This window comes from Dipodomys merriami, unplaced genomic scaffold, assembly GCF_024711535.1.
Source record: "Dipodomys merriami isolate MVZ:Mamm:240054 unplaced genomic scaffold, mDipMer1.0.p SCAF_13, whole genome shotgun sequence".
Lineage (NCBI taxonomy): Eukaryota > Metazoa > Chordata > Mammalia > Rodentia > Heteromyidae > Dipodomys > Dipodomys merriami.
Window position 1 is genome coordinate 30,198,000 of NW_027202604.1, and position 23,798 is coordinate 30,221,797.

At 37.9% G+C, this 23,798-nt stretch overlaps 1 protein-coding gene across 3 annotated transcripts in view; it reads right to left on the reverse strand.

Moving 5' to 3' along the window:
• Cntn3 (contactin 3) overlaps positions 1–23,798 on the reverse strand; it is a 298,626-nt gene that overhangs the window by 17,244 nt on the left and 257,584 nt on the right. For all 3 annotated transcript variants that reach the window (XM_070018977.1, XM_070018976.1, XM_070018975.1), the window contains 6 exons: positions 16,609–16,726; positions 14,535–14,693; positions 14,284–14,433; positions 12,749–12,819; positions 10,751–10,985; positions 8,523–8,638 (listed from right to left, as the gene is read on the reverse strand). In XM_070018977.1, coding sequence (XP_069875078.1) covers positions 8,523–8,638; positions 10,751–10,985; positions 12,749–12,819; positions 14,284–14,433; positions 14,535–14,693; positions 16,609–16,726 — 849 coding nt within the window. The remainder of the gene's footprint in view (positions 1–8,522; positions 8,639–10,750; positions 10,986–12,748; positions 12,820–14,283; positions 14,434–14,534; positions 14,694–16,608; positions 16,727–23,798) is intronic.

Consider the following 23,798-nt stretch of genomic DNA (forward strand, 5'->3'; position numbering starts at 1 on the left):
AAGCTCGTGGTCAGAATGCTAGCAGCCCTGCATGAGCTCTGTCCCTCCCTTCTCGGAAGAAAACAAACTTTTAAAAATCATCAGTAAGTTACTTGCCATTGATTTGTCCATCAGTGATAGCCAAATGCTAAGACATCAATTTGTGTATACAATGTTGTAGTAGACAACTGGAAGTTGATTTTAATAGAAATGCATAGCACAGTATTTCACATATATTTCATTATTCCTTACTGCACAAAAATCTTAGATTTATTATAAAGGACTATGCACAAATGGTTTAAGATACAAATGTGAGAGACTATACAGGGGAAAAAGAACAACAAACTAGAAAAATAAAAATATATACTTACTATAAATTCTGTTATGCTTTGGATAAGTATGGATTTCCCATTAAACCAAAAAAAATCAACAACGAAACACAAGCCAATGAAAGGCTCATGTGAAATATATTCCTTGCATGGGAATAAAATCAGTTACTAACATTCGGACAATAGAGCTGGCACAGTACAGGTAATGACAAGGAAACAGACTGGGTAGCCATTGAAAACACAGGCATAGCTTGTCATTTCATAAAGAACCATGCTTCCTCCTGTCTTTCTTGCAGTATCCATTTTTCTTAGGTTGGCTTACACTCTGTTTACTTTTGGTAGCCAAATATGAGAACAGAATAATCTCGATAGTTTATACTGCAAGTCAGTTTGAAGACGATAGAAGTGGGAACTGAACCTCAGTGCCCAGATTCTGAAGACTATGACACTTGAAGGATCTGGGTGAGCTGGATGGAGAAGACATCTTAACCAATCAAGGGCTCACTGGTAACTCATGTCTATACTCCTAGACAGAGATCAGGAAGATGATTGGCTGAAGGGTAGCCAAGACAAAGAAAAATCCAAAAGACACTATCTCAACAGAAAATAGGTGGGCATGGTGGAGTGTACCTGCAATCCTACCTATGGCAAGAAGAATAATTAGGAGGACTGTGGTCCAGGCAAAAAGTGAGACTGTATCTCAAAAACAACTAGAGCAAGAAAGAGTTGGTGATATGGTTTGGGGATGGCTCAAGTGATAGAGTATGTGCCTAGCAAACACAAAGACCTGAGTTCAAATCTTAGTATCACCAAAATGATGATAATGATGACAATGATGATGATGATGGTGATACAGTACATACTTGGCTCTGCATGGAGAAAGCAGAGTTGATACTTAAAACTTCTGTTTTTTTTTAAGAAAGCAAAACTAATCTTCACTTGAAATGATCCATCCCTTCCCTCCCACCTACTTATTTAAGCATTTTGTTTTTTCCCTTCCCCTCCCTGAATTAGAGAAGTGTATATACAAGATGCAGGGCACCAACATCAAATACAGTGAAAACAGTGGTTATACCACGGGGGAGGAACATACAAAGCAACAAAAAAATCACATGGCATATATAAATACGTTAGAAACAATAGCAAGCAAGAAAAAGATATTTGTGTCCCTATCTTGGGGTTCATTTCGCTTAACATTATCCTTATATGGTCAGATGTACATAGCTTTTGGCCTTTTCTGCTTATCCTACACATGTACTAGTTATTGCAAATAAGGGAAACCATAGGACCTATGTTCCTTTGGGCCTGGCTTACTTCACTTATGGTAGGGGGAAAACAAAGGAGGAGGCAACAATGTTCAACAGTAAGTGTGCTTATTACCTTGCTCATGTAACTGTAACCCTTCTCTACAGAATTTTTACAATAAAAAACATACCAAAAAAAGAAATGCTCCAGATATAGAGCTGGTTCAATGTTTAATGACATGGTGTGGATCAGTCAATCAGAATGATGTTCTTATGGTCTGCATAAGATAACTACCTTGAGTTCTTGGAGCAAAACCCATAAGACATTACTGCTGCTTTTTAAAATAGGCAACTATAAAATTGTCTTTTGAAAACTAACAGTGCAATGTAAATCTTGAGTTTTAAAATAATGGTTCCAAATCAGCTAAGTAAATATTGTATTGGATCAGTATTTTTCATATATATATACATATATATATATATATAATATATATATGTAGAATTATAACCCCCTGAAGTTCATATGGAACTCTGCTTTGTATCATAGAAGTAGCCATTTCTGGGAAAGGAATTATTGGTTTTTATAAGAATCTCAAAAGGAGAATGTAGACTGGAGGAAATCATGGCTTTCTTTATAACGCCCAAGATGAAGGCTCTGTTAAAAGATGCTAATAGCCTGTATACATCCTATACTCACCAAGTTAATGTGTGGTTATGTTTAGATGACTCTAAAATGATAGGCTATTTTGCTTGCCTACAGATCACTGTTTAGTTATTTACTAAGAATGACACATAATCAATAAATAATAAAGCATTATAGACAGCCTGAAGACTTGCATCCTAGAATATAGCCTAGGTTGGAGAAAAATATATATGAATCTGAGCTATGGTAATCTTCATTTATCAATAAAGAAGATAGCAGAGTGAAGGAAGGGCTAGGTCAATTCAATCCAGATCATCCTGATTTGGTCTCTTGTTAGTTTTCAATCCATTCTTTTTCTCATACACGAAATTACTTCAATAAAAGTTGCCAAAGAAAAGTGTTCTTTAGGGGACTGATTTAAAGAAGAAACAAAAATAATTCATAATCAGCATGTGGACTCTCTTTAGAAATCCATTTATAGAAAGTACTTGAAAACTCTTGATAGCATATTTTAAAGAATATTAACCAAACTCCTTCTATCAGAAAAAGATTAATTCTTAGATTTTAGTTGCTGATAAGCATCAGAAATATGTAGATTTAGATAAAATATGCTGAACATATTAGAAGAAAACCTATCATAAAAATCTTCATAAACAGCTTTACTTAAAAGTTGAATATACAGACAACTAAAACATAAAAAAATGCATTGTAATAGTGTCAATTTCCTTTACCTGGTCCACTCTATTCTATAAGATTTTGCTTAACAATGTTTATATAAAGTAGATTATAGGGTAAAAAGAAGAAAAATAGGGCTGGGAAGGTGGCTCAGTGGTAGAGCGCTTGCCTTGCATGCATGAGGCCCTGGGTTCGATTCCTCAGCACCACATAAGCAAAAAGAAAAAAGCTGGAAGTGGCGCTGTGGCTCAAGTGGTAGAGCGCTAGCCTTGAGCTGAAGAGCTGAGGGACAGCGCCCAGGCCCAGAGTTCAGGCCCCACAACCGGACCCAAAAAAAAAAAGAAGAAAAAAAAAAAGAAGAAAAATAAGTACTCTTTTTTTCTTAAATAGTAAAAGTACTTCAACTGAGAGAGTAGAGTATCTTTATGCTAATTTGTGTTTTATAGGCACATAATCATACAGGCACAGAGGAAAAAAAGCATCTATGGCTGAAGGAATAAACTTAGAAATGTAATTGTGCAGAAGAGTTAATATAAAGTTGCCAGAATGTGAAGGTGACATCCACAAATGACACGGATAGAAATAATACAAAGCACACAAAGAGCTCCAATAACAAGAAAGACAGAGGACTTGACCAGTGGGAGACTAGCTACAATTCATTGCTATAAAATAGAGTTAGAAGTTATTATATTTGAAATTTCAAAAGTTTATTTTGAAATGGGACTGAATCCAATACACAAGAATAGGAGATAAGACCAGGCAGATCTGAGAAATAACAACCAGTCTTAGACTTGAAATAATTATTTAAAACAATAAAAATCACTGCTAAGAATTAAACTGAAGACTAATGATGGAAAGTCAAATTAATTAGGCCAGAACACACAACAGAGAAAGGAAATATCAGACGTTATGAGAGCAAAGTTAAATGACACTGAAAATAAAAAGCTTCAACTAGAAGCAGAACTAAAGAAACACAGACACTAGTGTGTAATAAACCTACTCTGAGTTAGCGCTGGAAAAATTAAAATGTTAAAACCACTCCAAAGCAGGAGTGGGGGTGGGGAGCTTAAAACAGAATTGTAGAGTCTTGTACCAGTGACTCACAAATATAATCCTAGCTACTCAGTCAGCTGAGAACTGGAGGACTGTGTTTGAGCCACAGCAGAAAAGCCTGTAAGATTCCATTTCTTCTTAAGCAATAAAAACCAGGGCTGGAAGCATGGTGGTAGAGCACAAGTCTAGTAAATAAAAAGGCCCTGGGTTAAAACTCCAGTATTGTATCATGAATAGTGGATATGTGAGAGAGCCAATAAGCCACTGTGCCTGAGTTTTCTAGGGTGAATGTGACTGGGCAGGGAAGTGTCTGAATTTCTCGGCACAAGAAACAGGGGGAGACAGGATGTTAAGGGGTGGAGGAAGATGCCTAACTCTGCAGCCAGAGCTCAACAACCAATCCTATACATACAGCAGCATCTGCCCCCCTTTTGAAGAGGTTTCACTTTCTGCAGCATTAGTCAGTGACTCTTAGGTGACTCTGGTAATTGATCATGGTTAAGCAGAATAAGTACAGAATAGTAAGATGCATTTTGGGAGGAGACCATATTCACGTGAATTTTCTCAGCACACTGTCCAAATTGTTCTATTAGTTATTGCTCTTAATTGCTTTCTGTGCCTTATTTGTAAAATAAAGTTTACTACCCATGAAATATCCAACAGATGAGGGGGAAGCTCTAAACATTTGATATTATTGGATCATGCAATGACTTGAATAAACTCAGTCAAAAACTACCACCCTCTTCATCCCAGCGGGTCACTGAGCTAGGTGTGTAATTCTTATCATTCTATGCATCTATCAAACACTGGTTCTTCAATTTCCTGATGAGATAATGCAATTTTTTTCTGAATCATGAAATTATTTCACAAGTCAATATATTTTATCTGGGTAAGTGAGCAAAAACAAACTTGGAGAACGCCAAGATTAAGAATGTTATCACTTTTTCTGAAAGTAATTTTCTTATTTTAAAAATGAATGGTCCTGGTATGAAGAGCCCTTAATATTGCTGAAACAGAGATTTCACTTAATTTAAATGTAATATGCAGTTTATAAAAACACTATATTGAATACTGTTAACTTTCTTTAGCTGTTAAAGGATGAATATCAAATCCAAAATACTCTCTTAATAGACAAAAAAGGTTATAGGCATACATACATGTTTTCAGAGAGGTGAGTATCTATTAGCTTTTAGACTGGACATAATAAAATAAAAAATGACATGCAAAAAACAATCAGGGAAGGTATTTTAGAAAGATAAGCCCAGAACTGTCCTCTATCCTTGGTTACTGCTCTCAGCTCTGAGAACTGCCTGAATGAATCTGATTCATTCACTTTTGACCCCTTGTTGGGGTTAGGCAATAGGAGGCAGTCATGGGAAGATGGAGTATAGTAGAACTGGGATACTTATTCCTCTACATCTCTCAATGCTGAAATGTGCGTTAATAGGATTAGCTAAGTAAAAACAACACTTCCAGGGTTATCCCTACACCACAGGGTAATCTCTACTGCCAAGGCTGTACAGTGTAGTCTTCTTGGCCCACCCATGTGAAGTCTCATTGAAATGTCTCTCTCCAGTACAAACAGCCCTTCTACCTACTGCAAAGCTCTGCATTTCAGTCCTGTGGATGCAGTTTTGCATATGCAGATATATCTCAATGGGTACATCCAATTTTCCTTATGTCTATTTAACTCCTGCTAGAGTGAATTCTTTGCTGCATAGCTGGGAGTAAGACAAAAGGCATGTGTGGAATTTTCATATAATAAAAATGTATTCAAATATTTGACATCTTGTATTCATTCTAATGAAAATATTAGGAAGGAAACACATTCTGTACAGCTGTTTGGAACAGGAGGCACCCGTGAAGTTCCAGTGAAGACTCTATGTTCTGTTCCTTGGTTATGTTCCTCTGCCAAACTTACAGAAAAACTCATTAGGTTCTTCTCAATTATGCTACTCTGTATTTTTGTTTTTTTATAAGAGCTGGCTTTTTTCAATCACTTCCCATAGTCTTTTCTCCAAGGTTTATTCTTTCTTCCTTTACATTTTTGTTATTAACATAGATTAACTGAACATATGTATGGTGATATTTCAATGCCTGTATATATCACCTACTGATCAAATGACCTAATGAGCAATCAGCATTCCATTCCCTTATCATTTCTTTTTGTTGGTAGCCCTTGGACTTCTCTCTTCTTCTTCAATAAGATCATACAATAGAAATCCATGAAATTACAGCTGATTTTTTTAAGACACAAAATGACTTTAAAGAAATTGGCAGTGTATATAGTATTCAAGGACTGTGTCGCTTTCCTCAGGCCCCATTGTCCATGGGCTTAAAGGCTTTTTGTTCCTCTTTATCATGTCTGCTTCTCTTATTTCTACCCAAAAGGGCACCAGAATAGATCTGAGGCTGAGGAGAACAGCTTAGCAGATGAAATAAATTGGAGCCCAGGGAAATGAGCTTCTCAACTACTGCTTGGTCAAATCAGAAAGAAAATTAGTCTAGATGCTAATGATGATATGTGCTCAGCATGCCACATGTACCTGATCAACCTTCACCGAGATGAGGGAAAGGCAGGAGCTATTAACGATTTTAAAGCCGATTTGGGGGAACTGCAACCCGGAAAGTTAGCCACATGACTGATAATTAAATACTCTGCTAAGCCATTTATTTTTCTAGGTTAATTTTTAAATCATTTGCTGAAACTAAGAAAAGACATTATTTTTTTATCTTGGTGGAATTACACAAATTACTTTTTAAGCTTTTCCCAATTAGTCGATCTTTCTCTTAGGTTGTTTTCTCTGTCATACATATTGAGCATTGGGAGAAGACATTTTTAATCACTGTTTCTCTTCAATACAGTACTCATGATACATTTGGACATCCTGTTCACTACTTTCTACATCTATAGGAAAGATTCACTGCATTTCAATCTGTAGAATAACATTAAGAAAAATCCCTTTTATTTTATTCTCCACACCCCAACAAAGAGAGGCACTTCACACACTGGGATTGTGTTGTTTGTACTCTTTTGTCTTAATTTTTTTTCCTTCCAATGAAATCTCACCCCAAAGCCCAATATTCAAAACAGACAAAGTGGAAGCTGCAAGTCTCTTTGGGCTACTTTAACAAAGGCTGCTCTATCTCATTTAATTCTCAAGTGAGGCTGTGAGTTACTATTACCCTTGTTTTAACTGAGCCTTGGAGAGCTTTAGTAGATTGCTCAAGGACATACAGCTCTGAGACAGCAAAGCGAGAACCTCATGGATTTGATCCACACTTAGGTTCATGGATGCATTCCACATATACCATATTCTGCTCTGGGCACCTGGGGAATATCATTGAAAAAAGGAGACAAGGGTTCCTGTCTCTTGTGAGTCTTATCCTAGGGGATATGAATGTTGGGTCCTCTAGATCTAAACTGAGGGGAACTAAACTAGACCCTGCAATGGCTCCTACAGGGTTCTGAAGTTTTCTCTTTTTCAGTCAAACACTGTTTACTGACATGACTAACAGTGGCACAATTCTACTTTCAAACAGACTATTATTAGTTGAATGACTCCTTATTTGCTTAAGTTTATATACTCAGAAATGCTACATGCCCCATGTTTTCTAGCACCTAACAGCCACTGTGAACTCTTGTATGAGATTTGCCAGCCCACAAGTAAACTAATTACTTTGTTCATTTATTTTTCTTAACTATTTCACAAGGTTGAAGCAGGTCACAAATTAGATCCTGCCATATGGCTCAAAAAGGGTAAAGGTGTTTACACTGTATGTGTATTTTTCAATTATCTTTGAAATAGTTGTACAAAGGACTTTCAATTAATTAAATAGCACATTGAAGCCTACATCCCACTCAGTTAAAGGGACAAAGAAATCTCAGGCACTTCTAAGACTATCTCTTCATAATCTTGACTTATATTTGGTTTGACGTCTTCATTTCTAGCAGTTTCAGGCAATTCCTAGTGAATGTATGGACAGTGTTTGGTTTAGGAAAAACAGTTCATTATTTCTATGGTCTTGTCATCAGCCTGAGCATGGCTTGTAGCAGACAGGGGCTCCAGGAACTGTTGTAAACCCCAGTACTTCATTTCTTCCAGGTCATCTACATTATTTTTTTCTTCTGCTCCTTTCTCAGTAACATTTTCTCCCTTTTACCTCTCTCTTTGCTGAGACAAATACACCTGGGAAGGGAAGTAAGTTGCAGGCAACTTTTCGAAGAGTCTTTTTACAAGCTCCCTTAAATAGCTTAGAATGGAGTGTCTGCTTCAGAATATTTACCAGAGAGACATAAATAAATTGATACTTGTCCTGGCCCTTTCCCAGCACTCCTTTATGATTTTTGGCTGACAGAAGGTGAGCAGCTTTCCTCCATCATGACCTTCCTTCATGATGCTTCTGTCCTGCCGCAGGCAAGTCATGGAGCCAATTGATCATGGACAGATACCGTTAAAACCACAAGCCAAAATATGCATCTCTTCCCACTGAAATTGTGCATATCAGGCATAAAAAGACTTTACACAATTGGTAACACACACACACACACACACACACACACACACACACACACACGTAAATTCCAAAAGAAATTACCTCATAGCCAAGTAAATGTCCATTGCTCAACTTCCAGGGAATGGCATTCCAAGACACTTCAATTTCTGAGGAAGACAGGCTCTGGGCAAATACCTGAGATGGGGCTACTGTAGGCTCTGATTAGAAACAAATCAACATACAGTGATAATTTTTGGTTATTAAGCAAAAAACAATATACTTTTTAAAGTCCATTTAAAAAATGTATTTTTAACATGTAAGAAAAATTCATAGTTTCTCCATAAAAATAATCAAACACATGCAATAATGGCTTGAAAGGTAGACCGGGAAGACAAGGCATCACAGTCATAAAGTCTTCTTTCTTTAGTAGCCATGGCAACCTGCTCTCCCTCCATTGTACTTGTTTTCTTGACATCTTCCCTTCCTTCCCTTCTTTCCCTTTGTTTTCTCTTTCCTAACTTTACTACCCATGCCTCCACCCAAGCTAAATACTTGGACATACCTAGGCTCACAAAAGTAGCTTATTATTTTCTTTATGACCAATGTAAAGTTCATTTACTCATAGCACCCAAGCATATAAGGGACAAATTTAAATTCCATGGATGGCAGCCTCTTTTGAAGGAGATGGAAAAGGAACACATTCCCATGTTGTTACACATTAAACACATCCCCTCAGTGATAAATACTCTTGGGATTTCATAGGGCTCAAGGTGACCCTTCCCTCCAAGGGCACAGTTCTGAGCAGGAATCTTTCCTTTCTTATTGTCTATTTCTGGGTTAACTAAGCTTGTGTCCAAAAGCCATGGCTCACTGATTCTGATATCATCTCTGAATTTAAAAATGAGGCTAGCAAATTTTCTCTTCTGAGACTCTGAATCTTGGTTTGAGAGATGAAAAGTATTTGTGGCCAATCAATCCAGTACGGGCATTACAGAGAAGCTGATCATTGTCTGGATACCCAGAGCTTCTCTGATTAGGGTTTCTCATGAGGTTTGCTTTTTAACTCTTTCTTTTCTTCACTGAGGTACCTTAACATATTTTCAGTAGGTTGGCCCTTTTTTTCTTAGGCAAGCTGAATTTACTTCTGAGGTTTGAAAAGAAAGACTTTTGACTCACTCATTAGCGGAAGCAAGCATGGTAACAGGAGGGGAAAGTGAGGGACAAAGAGAATGGGTTAAAAGAATGTAGCTGTCCCTTCCTTCTTGCTGCCAGCCTCGGGGTCCTGTATGTATTGGTAGAAAATGCCCTAAAATCCTAATTATCTGCCATTAACTCACAAACCCAGGTTCCTTACCTGGTCTTTTAATTCCTAATAGTTTCTGGAAATGAGTCTTTGCTAAGCATATATAGCTTTTCTGTTTACAAATATTTGTACAGTAACTATTCTTCTCCATCTCAGAAAGTAATAAATTAGGGGTAAGGTGCTAAAAAAACTACCCTACTCATTATATTTGAGGAATGACAAAAGTGTTAACTTTTTTCCAATTTATTTCCATGCCTGAACAAGGGACATGGGATGCCATGTTGGTTAAAAGACAGTTTCTACCACTTATTAAGAAACAAAAGTCATCTTTCCATTATTTTTTTGTTTTCATTTTCTTATTTGCACATGGGGAATAATGATCTACAATAATACCCATGATATGCATTTGAAAATTCAAATTCCTTTAATGACTGTCCAAAGGTAAACATTTAATACATTAGCTCCTGTCATTTCTATTTTGTAGAACTATAGGAGAGAGCCAATTATTTATCTAGTGATTGTAAGTCCATAACATGGCAGTTTTGTATGATTACCCCCAAGTTTGTTATTATTTTATAAAGAGGTCTTAAGAGAGAACATGGATGCCAATATCAGAAGCAGGTGTAAAAGAAAGCAGAGTACTGGAATGGCTTACAGAGTAAAGTGTATGTATACATCAACCTGTAGTAACACATTCTTCAACGCTTCATCCTCCACATCTCTGAATGTCACATTCTTGGGCCCACTCTCATCCTAATGTCCTTTACTGAGCTTACCAGAACTACTATAAAGCCCCAGCCTAGGGCAGTTCCAAGGAGCATGGTGGAAAGATGATGGGAGACAGTGCTCCCTACTGCTGGAATCCAGCCACTTACAAGTGTTCCTCATGACCTACAGTGAGACTCTTTCAGCTCTGATGATTGTTCTTTTGAAAAACCTATCTGAAGTCACAAAGAACCTCCAAGGCATTGTTTCAAGCACAACTGGGGAAGTGGGGACTCACACTCATCAAATTGTGCTTCCGTACCTTCTTCCGCAGAAAACACTGTCATTACGGGGCTAAAAGGTCCTTCACCTTCGTTATTATAAACACCCACTTTCACTTCATATGGCGAAAACGGTATGATGCTTTCATTCCTAAAGACATATCTTGGGGTATCAGGGGATGTCACCACTGTCTGGATCCAATTGGTAACCCCAAGGGGGCGGAAAGCAACGACATAGCCAAAACCTTCACCATTCTGGAGTTCTTCAGGGACTGGCTATGAAAGAAAGACAGGATAAATCACTCTTACACCTAATGGCAAGGCAAAAATGAATAGAGTCATCTGGTAATAATCTACATTGTGCTAAGTATAAGTAGTTGTTTTGTAAAAAAGGAGAAAGAAAAATGGGCTGGGGTTATAGCTTTAGGGATTGAGTACTTATTTGCCTAGCATGTGTGAAACACTTCAAAAAAAGTATAGAGAAGGAAAATGAAAAAGAAGAAGAGGAGGAAAAGAAGGAAGAGGAGGCTGAGGAGGAGGAGGAGAAAGATGAGGTAGAAACTACCAGTGGGACACTGAAGTCAGCTTCTCTTAAACAGGAAGGTATCAGTCATGCACCCGTCATCCAGATCAATTTTCTCTGATTAGTCATACATCTAACGCATCTTATGGCCCAAGTTAGGATTTCTAAATAGATATACTTTCAAGAGAACATATTTAATATCTTAAGTCAAATAAAAGTGGTCAAGTCTCTAATGACTTTCTGGAGAGAAATTAGAACCTGATAAGATGTCAAAATTCAAAGATGTAAAGGAAACAAGGAGAGTAAGATACAAAGTTGTATGTGGTCCTGGGAAAACTTCCATCATGAGATCATGACTTTATTTATCAACATCTTCAAATGATACAGATTGATTTTTAATATACCTATCTTTTAACTTTAAACACATTAGGCTGAAGGCATGACTTAAGTAGTAAAGTGCCTGCCTAGAAAATATGAAATTGAGTTCAAATCCCAGAAAAGCTCGCCCTCCACAATAAAACCCTAAGACTTTAAGCATAATGATTATATTTTCCTAAACTATAGCAAAAAGCAAAGGCCAAAGACCAGGACAGAAACAGAGATTCAAATCTTCTGGGATGTGGCACTTTCACCCATGGAATAAACACCTTCAGACAAACTCTGAAGTCACAGAAAACAGCCACTAGTTGACTCTGATGCTATGTGAGCCAGCCAGGAGAATCTAAGCACCTTATTATCCCTGTGTCTTAGGAAAAGAATGAGGAAAATACAAATGGTTGGAAGAGTGAGTATTCAAAAATATGAACAATGCCCACTGCAGCCAAAGCAGCAGCAACACCACCAGCATCATGGGCATACTGCAGCCACTACCAAAACCAAGATTCTAACTACAAGTACCAGTGCTACAGGCACTGGCCCAACCAACATCACCATCAGCAGCACTTTTGGAATCACTAGAACTAGCAGCACCTATTTTGCCAGCCATATGACCAACAGCTGTACCACAACACCAGCAGCAATGACACCACGAAAACTGGTACCAATATCGCGTGCACCACCAGCCCATTCCACACCACCCACCAGTACTACCACTAATGCCTAGGCCACCAGCACCATCGTTAGTGCCAGTGCCAGTACTGACAGTACCACCACTGTCAGCAACAGCACCAGAGCCTGTACCACCCAAAACACCATTACCAGGATCAGTGCCAACAGTGTTACCAGTGACACTGTGAGGCCACCACTACCAGCATCATTTGAATGATCAATACTACCAGTGCCAACAGTAACATGAGATATCAGTTCCACCAGTACCAGCAGAGCCCACCACCAGCACTCACTGCCACCACTAGTACCAGGGTTGCCACCAGCATAACCAGTATGATTAGTAATACACCATTACCACCACTAGTACCTCTAGTACCATCACCAGTAACAGCACTATTACCACCCAGAAGGCTTTGAGCACTGGAACAGGAGTAATACCCTAGGAGGAGGATGCTGTCCAGACACTTACATCCCAGGTTATCACTAGTTCTGACCGGCTGCCACCTCCTCCGCTGACTTCAGAAGGAGGCACTTCTGGAACTGTGTGGGGTCAGAGAGATAGACATGAAACTTTATTTGCATATAGTATCAAAAAGAAGACTCAATATTACTTATTTTTGAAAATCTGAAAGTTTCATGTTCACATACATATATGGATAATTATACATGTGCACATTACGTTGATATACCCATAGGTCTACACACACCAATATTTAGATATAGACCAGTGGTAAGATGACCAAGCTAATTTCTATTTGCATGAAACTGTCAATGATTTGGGGGAGGTCATCACACAATTTTCTTAAGATGAAGTCATACACAGAGCCTCTCACACAGTTAGGATGACAGTTACTTTGCAACCAGAGTGAAGGTTAATAAAACAAGGAAAATGATTCAGTAGGGATGGAGGAGGGCAGTCCAGCATAAACATGGAACTGGAGACTTTTCCACAGAAAAATCCGTGCCTCAGAATGCCATTGGCTCTAGGCAACAATGCTGCAGAATGGAGCTTGCCAATCTTGCTCTTTATAAACCTCACAAAGCCACCAATTTCTCACCTTCATGCTTTAGGTTTAGCGAATCCTATGGCCCTACACTGTAAGTTGTGGGAAGGTCTCTCATATTCACAGCTGCAGCAGCTGGGCATAGAGTAGATGCTCCCTAAATACAGGTTGCATTAACAAATGAGAGGATATCAAGGCAGGCACACGCTCTGACAGCACCCAGCTTAAACATTTATATGCACTGCCTCAGTAAACCAGAATCATGGAAATTATGGGTACACATTCCATTCATGTGGACTAATGTGATCTAGTTCCTGAAGTCCTGTGCTAGCTCTACAGCAAACAGTTCTGTTAATATTAATTTTATAGATTTGAAAAAGGAGTCCTTATATCCTTTCATTCTCCTCTATAATGTGATGCTATGTATACCTGCAAATTTTGAATTTTAATGTTAGGATAGTCTTAGAATTGTGGAAGATAGTTTGATGGTTTCTATTACTAGTTGTGACATCTGAAAATTCTTAACAATAATTCTTTCTTAAGGGGTCAAAATACACTATTCATCAATTGCTTCTGCTCATTTGGAAAGCTGGGTGGCAGGATGAGATCTCCTGGCAGAACTCCTGAATGTCATTATCTTACCAATTTGTCAATGCTTGTTATAAATGAAAATAGTGCATCTCCTGCTAACTGGGTAACTATGTCAGATAGTAATTATAACCTTAAGTGACAAAAACATATTCACTCAACATGCACTAATGATCATTTATGATGGACTGAACTCTTGGAAATGTTAAACTACTTCAGAATCAGTTACATATATTTTCTGTGACAAATGCCATATGGTAAATTCTGCTACTAGAAAGGTCAGATAATTGTGACAATGGATTATGCAGATAAATGCCTTACAGGTCTAGAGACCAGGGCCCAGGGAAATGGAAAAGCACACTCAGGGAGATCAGATCTATTAACCCATTACTCAGAAAACAAAAACACTAACCTGCCTCTTCAGTTCTTACTTTTTCTGAGGGCAAACTGGGTTCTCCACCTCCAATTTTATTACTGGCTACAACACGGAATTCATATTCCACCCAGGGGTTTAACTCCACTACTGTAGCTGTGCGTGTGCTGCCATCAATGACCTCAGGTACTGCAAGGGAACAGTGGAGAAGGTAAGACTACATGATTGTGGCCTGGTACTAATTGAAATCCATGCACATGTGCCCACAGCACTGCCTTCTGCCCCTTTACCTGTTGTGACAGTCTGCCAGCCCACGGAGAAGGGTGTCCTTGCCTGAACTGAATAGGACATAACGGGGCTGTGGTTATCTGTACCTTCTTCCCAAGAGAGCTGGGCTGTTGTGTCTGTGATTTCATCTACCTTCACATTTTCTGGGGGTCCAGGTGAACCTAGGGAAGACAAGAATGCCAATGGTGGGTAATTCCTATACATAATTCATTTATGTCATCTTCTTCCACCGAAGACACGTGTCACATGATCCCTTCACTATATCCAATGAATCCCTGGTTCAAAAGCACTGAGGAGGGAAAGGTTGCTTTTCTGGCCATAAAAACTACCATTTATTTTATACTCCCCTCACTAGATCTTAAATGTGGAAATACAATCCAGTAATTCCAAAATTACAAGGCTAAATGTTTGCATATAACATCTCACATCTTAGGTGACTGCTCAGCAGGGTTCCTGTACTTTTCTGAAGTTTGTCACTTTGGGTGGGATGCCCTCCCCTTAAACCTATTGATACAGCTCTATAGTTCTTAGTTTGTCACCCTGAAGAGTTTTATTCTATGAGGTACTTTAGTCATTTTTCCTCTCTAGCTTAATAGCAAATCAATACCCTGGCCAGTATCTCAGCTTGGTTTCTCTGTTGAGTTTTCGCTGAGTTGATCTATCTAGTGGGATAGTGGTGTGTTAAAGTCCCCAACAATTAATGTCTTAGGATCAATGTGGGATTTGAGGGAAAGTAGTATTTCTTGGATAAATTTGGGTGCTCCATTGTTTGGTGAATAGATATTCAGAATTGTAATAACCCCTGAAGGAGAGATCCCTTAATTAGAATGTAGCAACCTTCTTTATCTCCTCATTAATTTTAATTTGAAGTCTATTTTACCTGATATTAGGATTACAACTGCTGCCTGTTTTGGGGGGCTGTTTGCTTGGTAGATTTTATTCCAGCCTTTCACTTTCAAAATATGTTTGTTTTTGTGGGCAAGGTGTGACTCTTGAAGGCAGCAGATAGAAGGATCTTGCTTTTTACTCTAACTAGACAGTCTATGTTGCATAATTGGAGAGTTAAGTCCATTAATGTTGAGAGTTAGGACTGAGAGGTATTTGGGAGTTCCTGCCATGTGATCCACCTTCTTGGGGACTGCAACAACTGGGTTCTTCCTATAGTTCTTGGAGTCTCAGTTTGGGTTCTGTTTCTTGGCCTTTATTATGGTTTTGTTGGTTTTCTATGTGTAGGACATCTTTAAGTATCTTTTGTAGGGCTGATTTGGTAGAGATATATTATTTCAGTTTTTCTTTGCTATGGAAGGTTTTTATTTGACCTTCTGTTATGAAAGAGAGTTTAGCTGGGTACAGTATTCTTGGTTGATAGTTGTTTGTCTTTAGGCTGTGGCATATATCATTCCAGGCTCTTCTTGCTTTAATTGTGTCTGCTGAGAAATCTGAGGTGATTCTAATTGGTTTCCCTTTATAGGTGACTGATCTTTTCTCCTTGACAGCTTTAAGGATCCTTTCCTTGGTCTGAATTTATCCTGTGCAGATTATAATGTGATGGGATGTCCTGTTCTGGTCTGGTCTATTTGGGGTTCTAAAAGCTTCTTGTATCTCAATAGGCCTATCTTTTTGCGTGTTTGGGAAGTTCTCTGCTAGGATACTGTTAAATAAATTTCCTGGACCATTAACTTGTCTCTAGGTGCTCCTCTAAACCCAGTAGCCTCAGATTAGGCCTTCAGATGGTGTCTTCCAAATGTTGAATAGATCTAGCATTTTCTGAACATTCTGAATGATTCTAATGTGTTTTTTGGGATGTACACACATTTAAATTATATTACCCCTCATATTAAATGCATGTGCTAAATTAATGACCTACCATCTTGGCAGAAGTGGTAGAACAGAGCTGAGATCTGTATTTCTTTGAACTAACTACTATCTCATTTTCTAGAACGTGGTGGGGAGCAGGGACAAGCTATGGGGTATAGCTTGGAAACTTACATAGTATCTCATCATAGTTTCTCCAGCAGTGGGGAAGGCTCAACTAAGTTGGGAAGTTAAACAACTTCAGGAAACATGTGTGCTTACCTCTTACTATGAGCTGAGCAGCAGAAGAAACACTGTCCACCCCACTTTGCACCATACAGACATACTTCCCACTATGCTTCAACTGGATATTTCTGATCATTAAATCACCAGATGAACTCTGTGGGGGGAAAACAGGTAAGGAATCATCATTATTTACTAAAAAATGCACATCAAATGTTATAGCCCAAAACACCATTGCCATAAAAGCCATAGGGAGAGAGAGAACCCATATTGTACTAGATAGAAGATGGCTGTAATCAAAAGCATGAAAATAAAAAGTTAAAAGTCATATATGACTACAGACAAATATTTCTACCGACAAATAAATGACTAGCTTTCCTCCTGAGTACTTATGGCTTCAAAAATAAACGAGAACAGAGATTACAGTCTCAGAGTCTATTGACTTCCACCACGGTAACACTTCTTTTATTTTCTACTGCTCAGCACCAGCTTAACACTTTCCTCTGGTTCCAACTCCATTGCAATTATCTGCCTAAGGAGAGGAGAGCATTTAGGGCTCTAGAGGGAGATAAACACAGCACAACCAGGGGATTACCATAGTTGAAACACTTCTGAACACATCAGAGCTTAAAAAGACAAACAGCTTTTAATTCCTTCAAAAGCTATCAAATGTAGGGACAGGCAATCTAAACACCTTAAATGCAAAATAAATGAAAACATCTTAAACCTTGAAAATAACAGTCACCCTTAAAGATATTTGTTGGGCATCCCTTAGCATCAATTAACAGAGCAAATGTATTTCTAAAAGTTCAAAGTTAAATGGTCCTCGTTTAAAGAGAAATATAAAATCATGTTCATAAAATGACTAAGTACAGGTCAATTTCATGTATTAATAAAAATGGATTGAAATAAAATAATCTGGAAAGCAAAGCCTTTTGAAAATGATCATCAGTTCATATCTGACCCAGAAGAGGAAAAAAAAGTAGTGCTTCAAAGGCATAATTAAAAAGATACTTTTATTCTTGGGTTTTATAATAAAATGGATGGATTAGATGATAGATTCTACCCTCCTGTTTTAAAAGTAATTTTCTAAAATCTTCTTCAGGGTATCTTTAATATTACTCCCTATTCTCTGGTTTCTTAATGGGCTCCACACTCTGTTAGCTGGATCAGATGGCTTTAGATGGAATTTCTTGAGAACTGGGAGAAAGCAGATGTGAGGTGATTGATGGCTATAATTAAATGATAATCCAGAAACTGTTAAGTTTGCACATTTTACTTTCATCAAGTTGAACTTTTTTTTTCTTTTTCTCCCTTCTTCCCTCCCTTTCTCCTCAGGGCTACTTAGAAATGTATCCCCAGGACAGAAGCTGCAGAGCTTGCTGACCTTTACAAAGTCTTCAAGTTTTATGGGTTGCATACCCTCACAGGAGGGTCATTACCTGTGCTACAGAGATCTCTTATTTCCAGGCAGGAATTGTTACTGCTAAATGCCATCAAAGCACTGGGTTGAGGCTACTCTTCCTTACCTTTGTTTCTTTATTTGCTTATTTTGAAAGCAGTTGAGTAAAAGAATTTTAACAGACTTTTAACAAGACCATTGTGCACACACACACGTGTGTGTGTGTGTGTGTGTGTGTGTGTGTGTGTGTGTGTGTGTGTGTGTGTGTGTGTGTGTGGTGTGTGTGTGTCCATTTCTGGACATGAACTCAGTGTCTAAGCAATGTCCCTGAACTTTGTGCTCAAGGAACCACAGCTCCATTTTTGGCTTTTTGGTAGTTAATTGAAGAGATGACTCCCAGAGACTTTCTTACCCATGCTGACTTTCAACCACAATCCTCAGATCTCAGCCTGGAGTAGCTGGGATTACAGGTGTGAGCCACCAGTGTCTGGCTTAACAAGACTTTTTAATAGAACATTAGCTGTCTTTCTCTTTTGAAGGGTAAGGAACAGTTTGGTGTTGAGATTGTAGCTTCTACTGATTTTTTTAACTGACAGCTAGAAAAAGAGAAATAACTAGATCATAAAAAACTATAAAGACAGGTAGTCTGACTCATCTTCAGAGGAAATATAATTTTTACTTATCCTTTTTGCCCTAGAGGGTAGGAAAAGAGAACAATGTACTACCATGGAATTGTGTAGATAAATACCAAAATATGGAAAATTAAAGGAAAAATGAATAGGGATTCTCTCTCCAGTTATTTCAATCAAATATATTTGTATTATGTTTTTTCTAATGCTTTATCTTTCCAGTTTTATCTACTGTCTTGTACTGGAAGATCAGGTAGGAATAGAGTCACTTAACAAAAGCAGACCTGGTGCTTGTGATATTAGATTCATTTAAGAACGCAGAGCTGTTTAATAGATGGTTTCTGTGCTCCAGAAAGTAAAACAAGTTACACTGACAAAAGCTTAACAAATGTTAAATAAAGCCACATGATGTACACCTTGAAACGGACCATGCAGTTATAATTTGTGTGCTTTGGGTAGTATAGAAGAGCCATCAAAAGGCATTTATGAGGTAGATATTCTCTTTCTTTATGCTCAATTTGAAAAGAATCACAGGTCAAAGCAGTCATATGACAATTTTATAATTTCTTTGTTTTCTTTACTATTACATACTTTTACAAATATTTGAAAAATTTTACCATTAAAATAAAAATATTTTAAAAAATTCTTTTAGTATTAAATATTTATTTCAGGTTATGAGTACAATGCATCTTGAACAATGTCTTCCCTTCAATCATTCTCCTGCATTTACATAAGACAAGGCTTAGATAAGACTATAATTCTTAGCTATAACTATAGTGAACTATAGTTATATAGTTATATGTAACTGTAACAATGGAATTAAATATGATATCAACATGTTCTAAAATTTCTTATCAAGATGAGATTACTTCTGGACATTCCAAATATATGTAAATCCCCAAAGATATATCCACCTGCATGAATTCAATTCTTTTTCCCATCAAGCTGTTACTTGGAGAATACAGCTATTGGTTATCTGTGACTACAAAGTATAGAAGAATATCCAGAAAAACTAAGCTCAATTCATCAAAATGTAGTGAACTCCACAGATTCTTTTGCAATATATTGCTTAGTAACACTGAATAATATTTGAACGTATTTAGAAACATGACTGTTATTTTTTAGAGTATAAAGGAATTTAAATAAAAATGTGGCTCTGTAAAAACCTTTTAGAAAATTTTTAGTAATATCAATAATTATTTTAATAAAAAGTAGCATTCAGTTTGTTCTCTGAGGCCAGGCGCTGGTGACTTATACCTGTAATCCTAGCTACTTAGGAGGCTGAGGTCTCAATATCACAGTTTGAAGTCAGCCTGGGCAGGAAAGTCTGTGAGACTCTTATCTCCAATTAACCACTAGAAAACTGGAAGTGGCACTGTGGGTCAAAGTAGTACAGTACTAGCTTTGAGCAATAAACTTCAGGGAAAGCAACCAGGCCCTGAGTTCAAGTCCTACAATAGACAAAAAACCCAAACCCCAAACAAAACAAAGTGAAAAGCCCCTCCCAAACCCAGTTTGTCTTCTGTGGAATTATTTTGCTGGTCTTTGATCCTTTTCCTAAACTTTCCACTCCCAGTATTTCCTTAAATAGAACAGGCTAGAATTGGAAAGGTGATGGGTTAGAGCTGGATTTTCATTACCACTCATTCTAATGTACCTTAAAATCCTTCTCTCAAAGGTCAGCAGGGTGCTTTGAGGTTTTGCAGAGAGCAAGCCCTTGGTTTACATTGCTGGCCTCAGTGTAAATCTCCATTTTTTCTAAGAATAAAGTCTCCAAAGTATTTCTTAAGCAACTAATATACTTCAGTTACTAGCTGAGGGGAAGGGATACTTGCATTTATGGAGCTGACAGCTAAAAGAGGTGCAAATCAATGACTACACGGCTCAATGTAAAACTATAGTGCAATTACAAGCTTACTGTGTGGTGAAGCCACTGATATATCAGAGTTTCAGTGAACAGATAGTTGGGCTAAAATGTGCAGCAGAAGGAAAAGTTATCTGGACAAAGAGGGTGGTAGAAAAAGGCTCTTGGCTGGGGTACCTATGCATATACAAAGAACCTGAGGCTGATGAGGATTCAATCTATTTGAGTGATTCCGTAAGGGAAACGTAGTGGAATGGGGTTATCATGGGGATGTTAGGGGGCATAGGTAATCCACAATTCAATTTGTAACTCAGTTCCCAGAAACTAAAAGCTCACCATAGCAGCTACTTTGGAGGCTGAGGTCAGGAAGAGCATGCTTCAAGGCCAGGTGGGGTTGCCAGACAGTGATACCTCACATCAACCAATAAAAAGCTGAGCTTGGTTGCATGTACCTTTTGCCTGCTATGAATATAAACAAGATCTTGGTCCAGGCTGGCCAACAAAAATGTAAAGTGCTATTCAAAAAATAACTAGTGCAAAAAAGAAAAATAAAGAGTCAGGGCATTGTCTAAATTGAGATGATGTCTTAAGAAATTTTGTGTCAGCTGGCATGAAAACAAGATTGCCTAATCCCTAGGAGCTAGGATTATAGACTAGAGCACATGGAACTGGTTCAGAATCTAGATTCTTTTTCAATTATTTGCTCATCAAGCCACATAAATTTCTCCTAGAAAATAAATCATATGTACAAGACAACATTAGAGATATATTCCATAAATGGATTTGTAAGACAAAACATCACTGAAGTAAATGTGAAGGAAAAATCTAGCATGTACCACATTAAATAGGAAAAGGATCTCATTAACTTTTCTTATATTTCTTAGGTGATGACACTCATGTAATTTACAAAAGAGTACACTTAAAAAATGAATAAAACACTGCAGGATGTGATAACCATAGCAGGTGAAAATAAAGAAGCAGACAAAGAGCACTACTAATTACAGGTAGGGTGGAAGGATACTGTGAGATAAACATAAGAAGAATCCAAGTGCAAAATAAACTATGGAAATGCAAGAAGCTCTTAAGATAATGCATTTGTAGCATGAAGTTTGAGTGTAACCAATCATCAACAAAAATCTAATTTCCTACTAAGCATTCTACATATAAATGCTGCTGTTGGACCACCAACAAGCATAATTTTCCAGTTTAAGGGGAAATATACAGTTTGGGACCATTTAAAAGATAAAGAGAAAACCCTCTTCCCTTTTCTTTAATTAAAAAAAATCATTTTATTTTACAGCCTGAAGAGCTTTCAATATTAATCATTTATCACTTCATTCAGTTGCCTCCCACATGCTGAGACTGCTTGTAAAACAGAGCCAGGGCCTTAGAAACAATGGGCTCATAGATACCTTCTAGAAACTAGATGATGACTTCCTATGTAAAATACCTGGGAAGAATTGGGAGTGATATGACTCATCTCTGCTTTTCTGACCAAGCAAAATCAACTTCACCTCCATCAATCTCAAATGGCTCAATCAAGGTCACCTTTAATACAAACACACTCCACTCACCTAAAAACAGAACGAATTGGCAGCCATTGAACCATGAACACAAGGCCTAACATGATAAACAGTTTTCAATCTTCTGATTAACAATTTCTGCTGTCACATGGTTGTCTGAACAGGTGAAATTTATGGCAGGTAAGATGCAATCTGTTAATAGGGAAATTTACTTGACTTTCTTTAGTACCAATAAACTGGAATAATTCTTCCATTAGATGATTTAGAGACTCTGCATGTCTCTTCCTAGAGGTTTCCAACAAGTAACACATTACAGATCACGCAGACTTGGTAGAAGGCACTTCATGTGTATTTTAAGTTGTGCCAGACGTCTGATTTGCTACACAGGTGTCAACTTTTTCAATTTCAACAGCCAGTTTATGTCCACAATTTGAACTTGAGAATTGTGTTTTCTTCTGAGACTGGTCATATGTTGATAGCTAGAAATTGGTATAGCTAGATAAGTAAATACATATGCTATTGAGTTTTGAAATAAGAGCCTTCTAAATGCTAGGAATGTGTTCTACCCATGTGTTACACCTTCTGCCCACTTTTACACAGGTTGCTTTTGAGATAGGAAGTGACTGCTTACCTGGGTGTGCTTATGGACTGTGATCTGCCTATTTTAGGCTTTTTGTCATAGCAAGGATGACAGGCAAATACCATCATACCCAGCTTCTTCCATGGAGACAGAATCTCATACACTTTCTACCTGAGCTATCATGGAATTATTATTCTCCCTAACCACAACTTTCTATGTAGCTAGAATAAAAAGTATGTCCTAATGGGAGGAGCTAAGGGATGGGAGAAAGGTTCCCATTGAGAGCCAGAGACATGAGTTCCCTGAGCAACAGTTGGGAACCTGTCACTTCAGCCCCAAGACCTGAGGCAGCAACAATAGTTAATTCTCTTAGAGGCTACAACAAAGAACCAGATAGCTTTCATTTGCAAGTCCTACACCTTCATGTAAACTGCTAGGCTGGTGATAGCCTGTTGAGACAACATGCTCTCTCCCATTATTTGGTGCAAGTGCCACTATAAGTATGCAAACAGCCTACCTGGTCCCAGCTTTCGTGTGTGTGTGTGTGTGTGTGTGTGTGTGTGTGTGTGTGTGTGTGTACGTGTGTGTACGTGTGTGTACGTGTGTGTGTGTGTGTGTGTGTGTGTGTGTGTGTGTGTGTGTGTTTCCTCAATCTCCTTCTGTCTTCCCTCAGGGCTGGGATTACCGGTGTGAGCCATCAGTTCCCAGTTTACCCGAGTGTTTTTGATGCTTGTTATTAGAATCATGCCCTTACAATCTGCTTGTAGTGAATGCTCTATTACTTAATTTTTCTTGAGTTGCTTTCTTAAATTAATATGCAAATTGATATAGACCATGTATATTTTTTTATCTGAAATGAGAATCTTCTCACAGACTTTAACTGCTACTATTGAATATAAAGAGTACAAAAATAACAGGAATGTATACTGAAAGATAATGTAGATGGACAGAATTTGAATACTGTTAAAGTCCCTGGGACTAAGACTTGTGCTCTGTTAATTAAAAAGTGGATTAGACATTGCTAATGACAAACTGAACACCATACCAAGCCATTCTCCTTGATTTAACCTAAGTGATTTAAATAAAATTGAAAATAGAAGAGCTTTCTCATCCTGTGATATATTATTTACTGCTGCCCTTTTCAGTACATGGTTTGTGTTTGGAAAAATCACTGTTATCCAGGTTGTTAAATTCATTAGCTCTTAAGGCTGGCTGTGCTATTAATTCACCG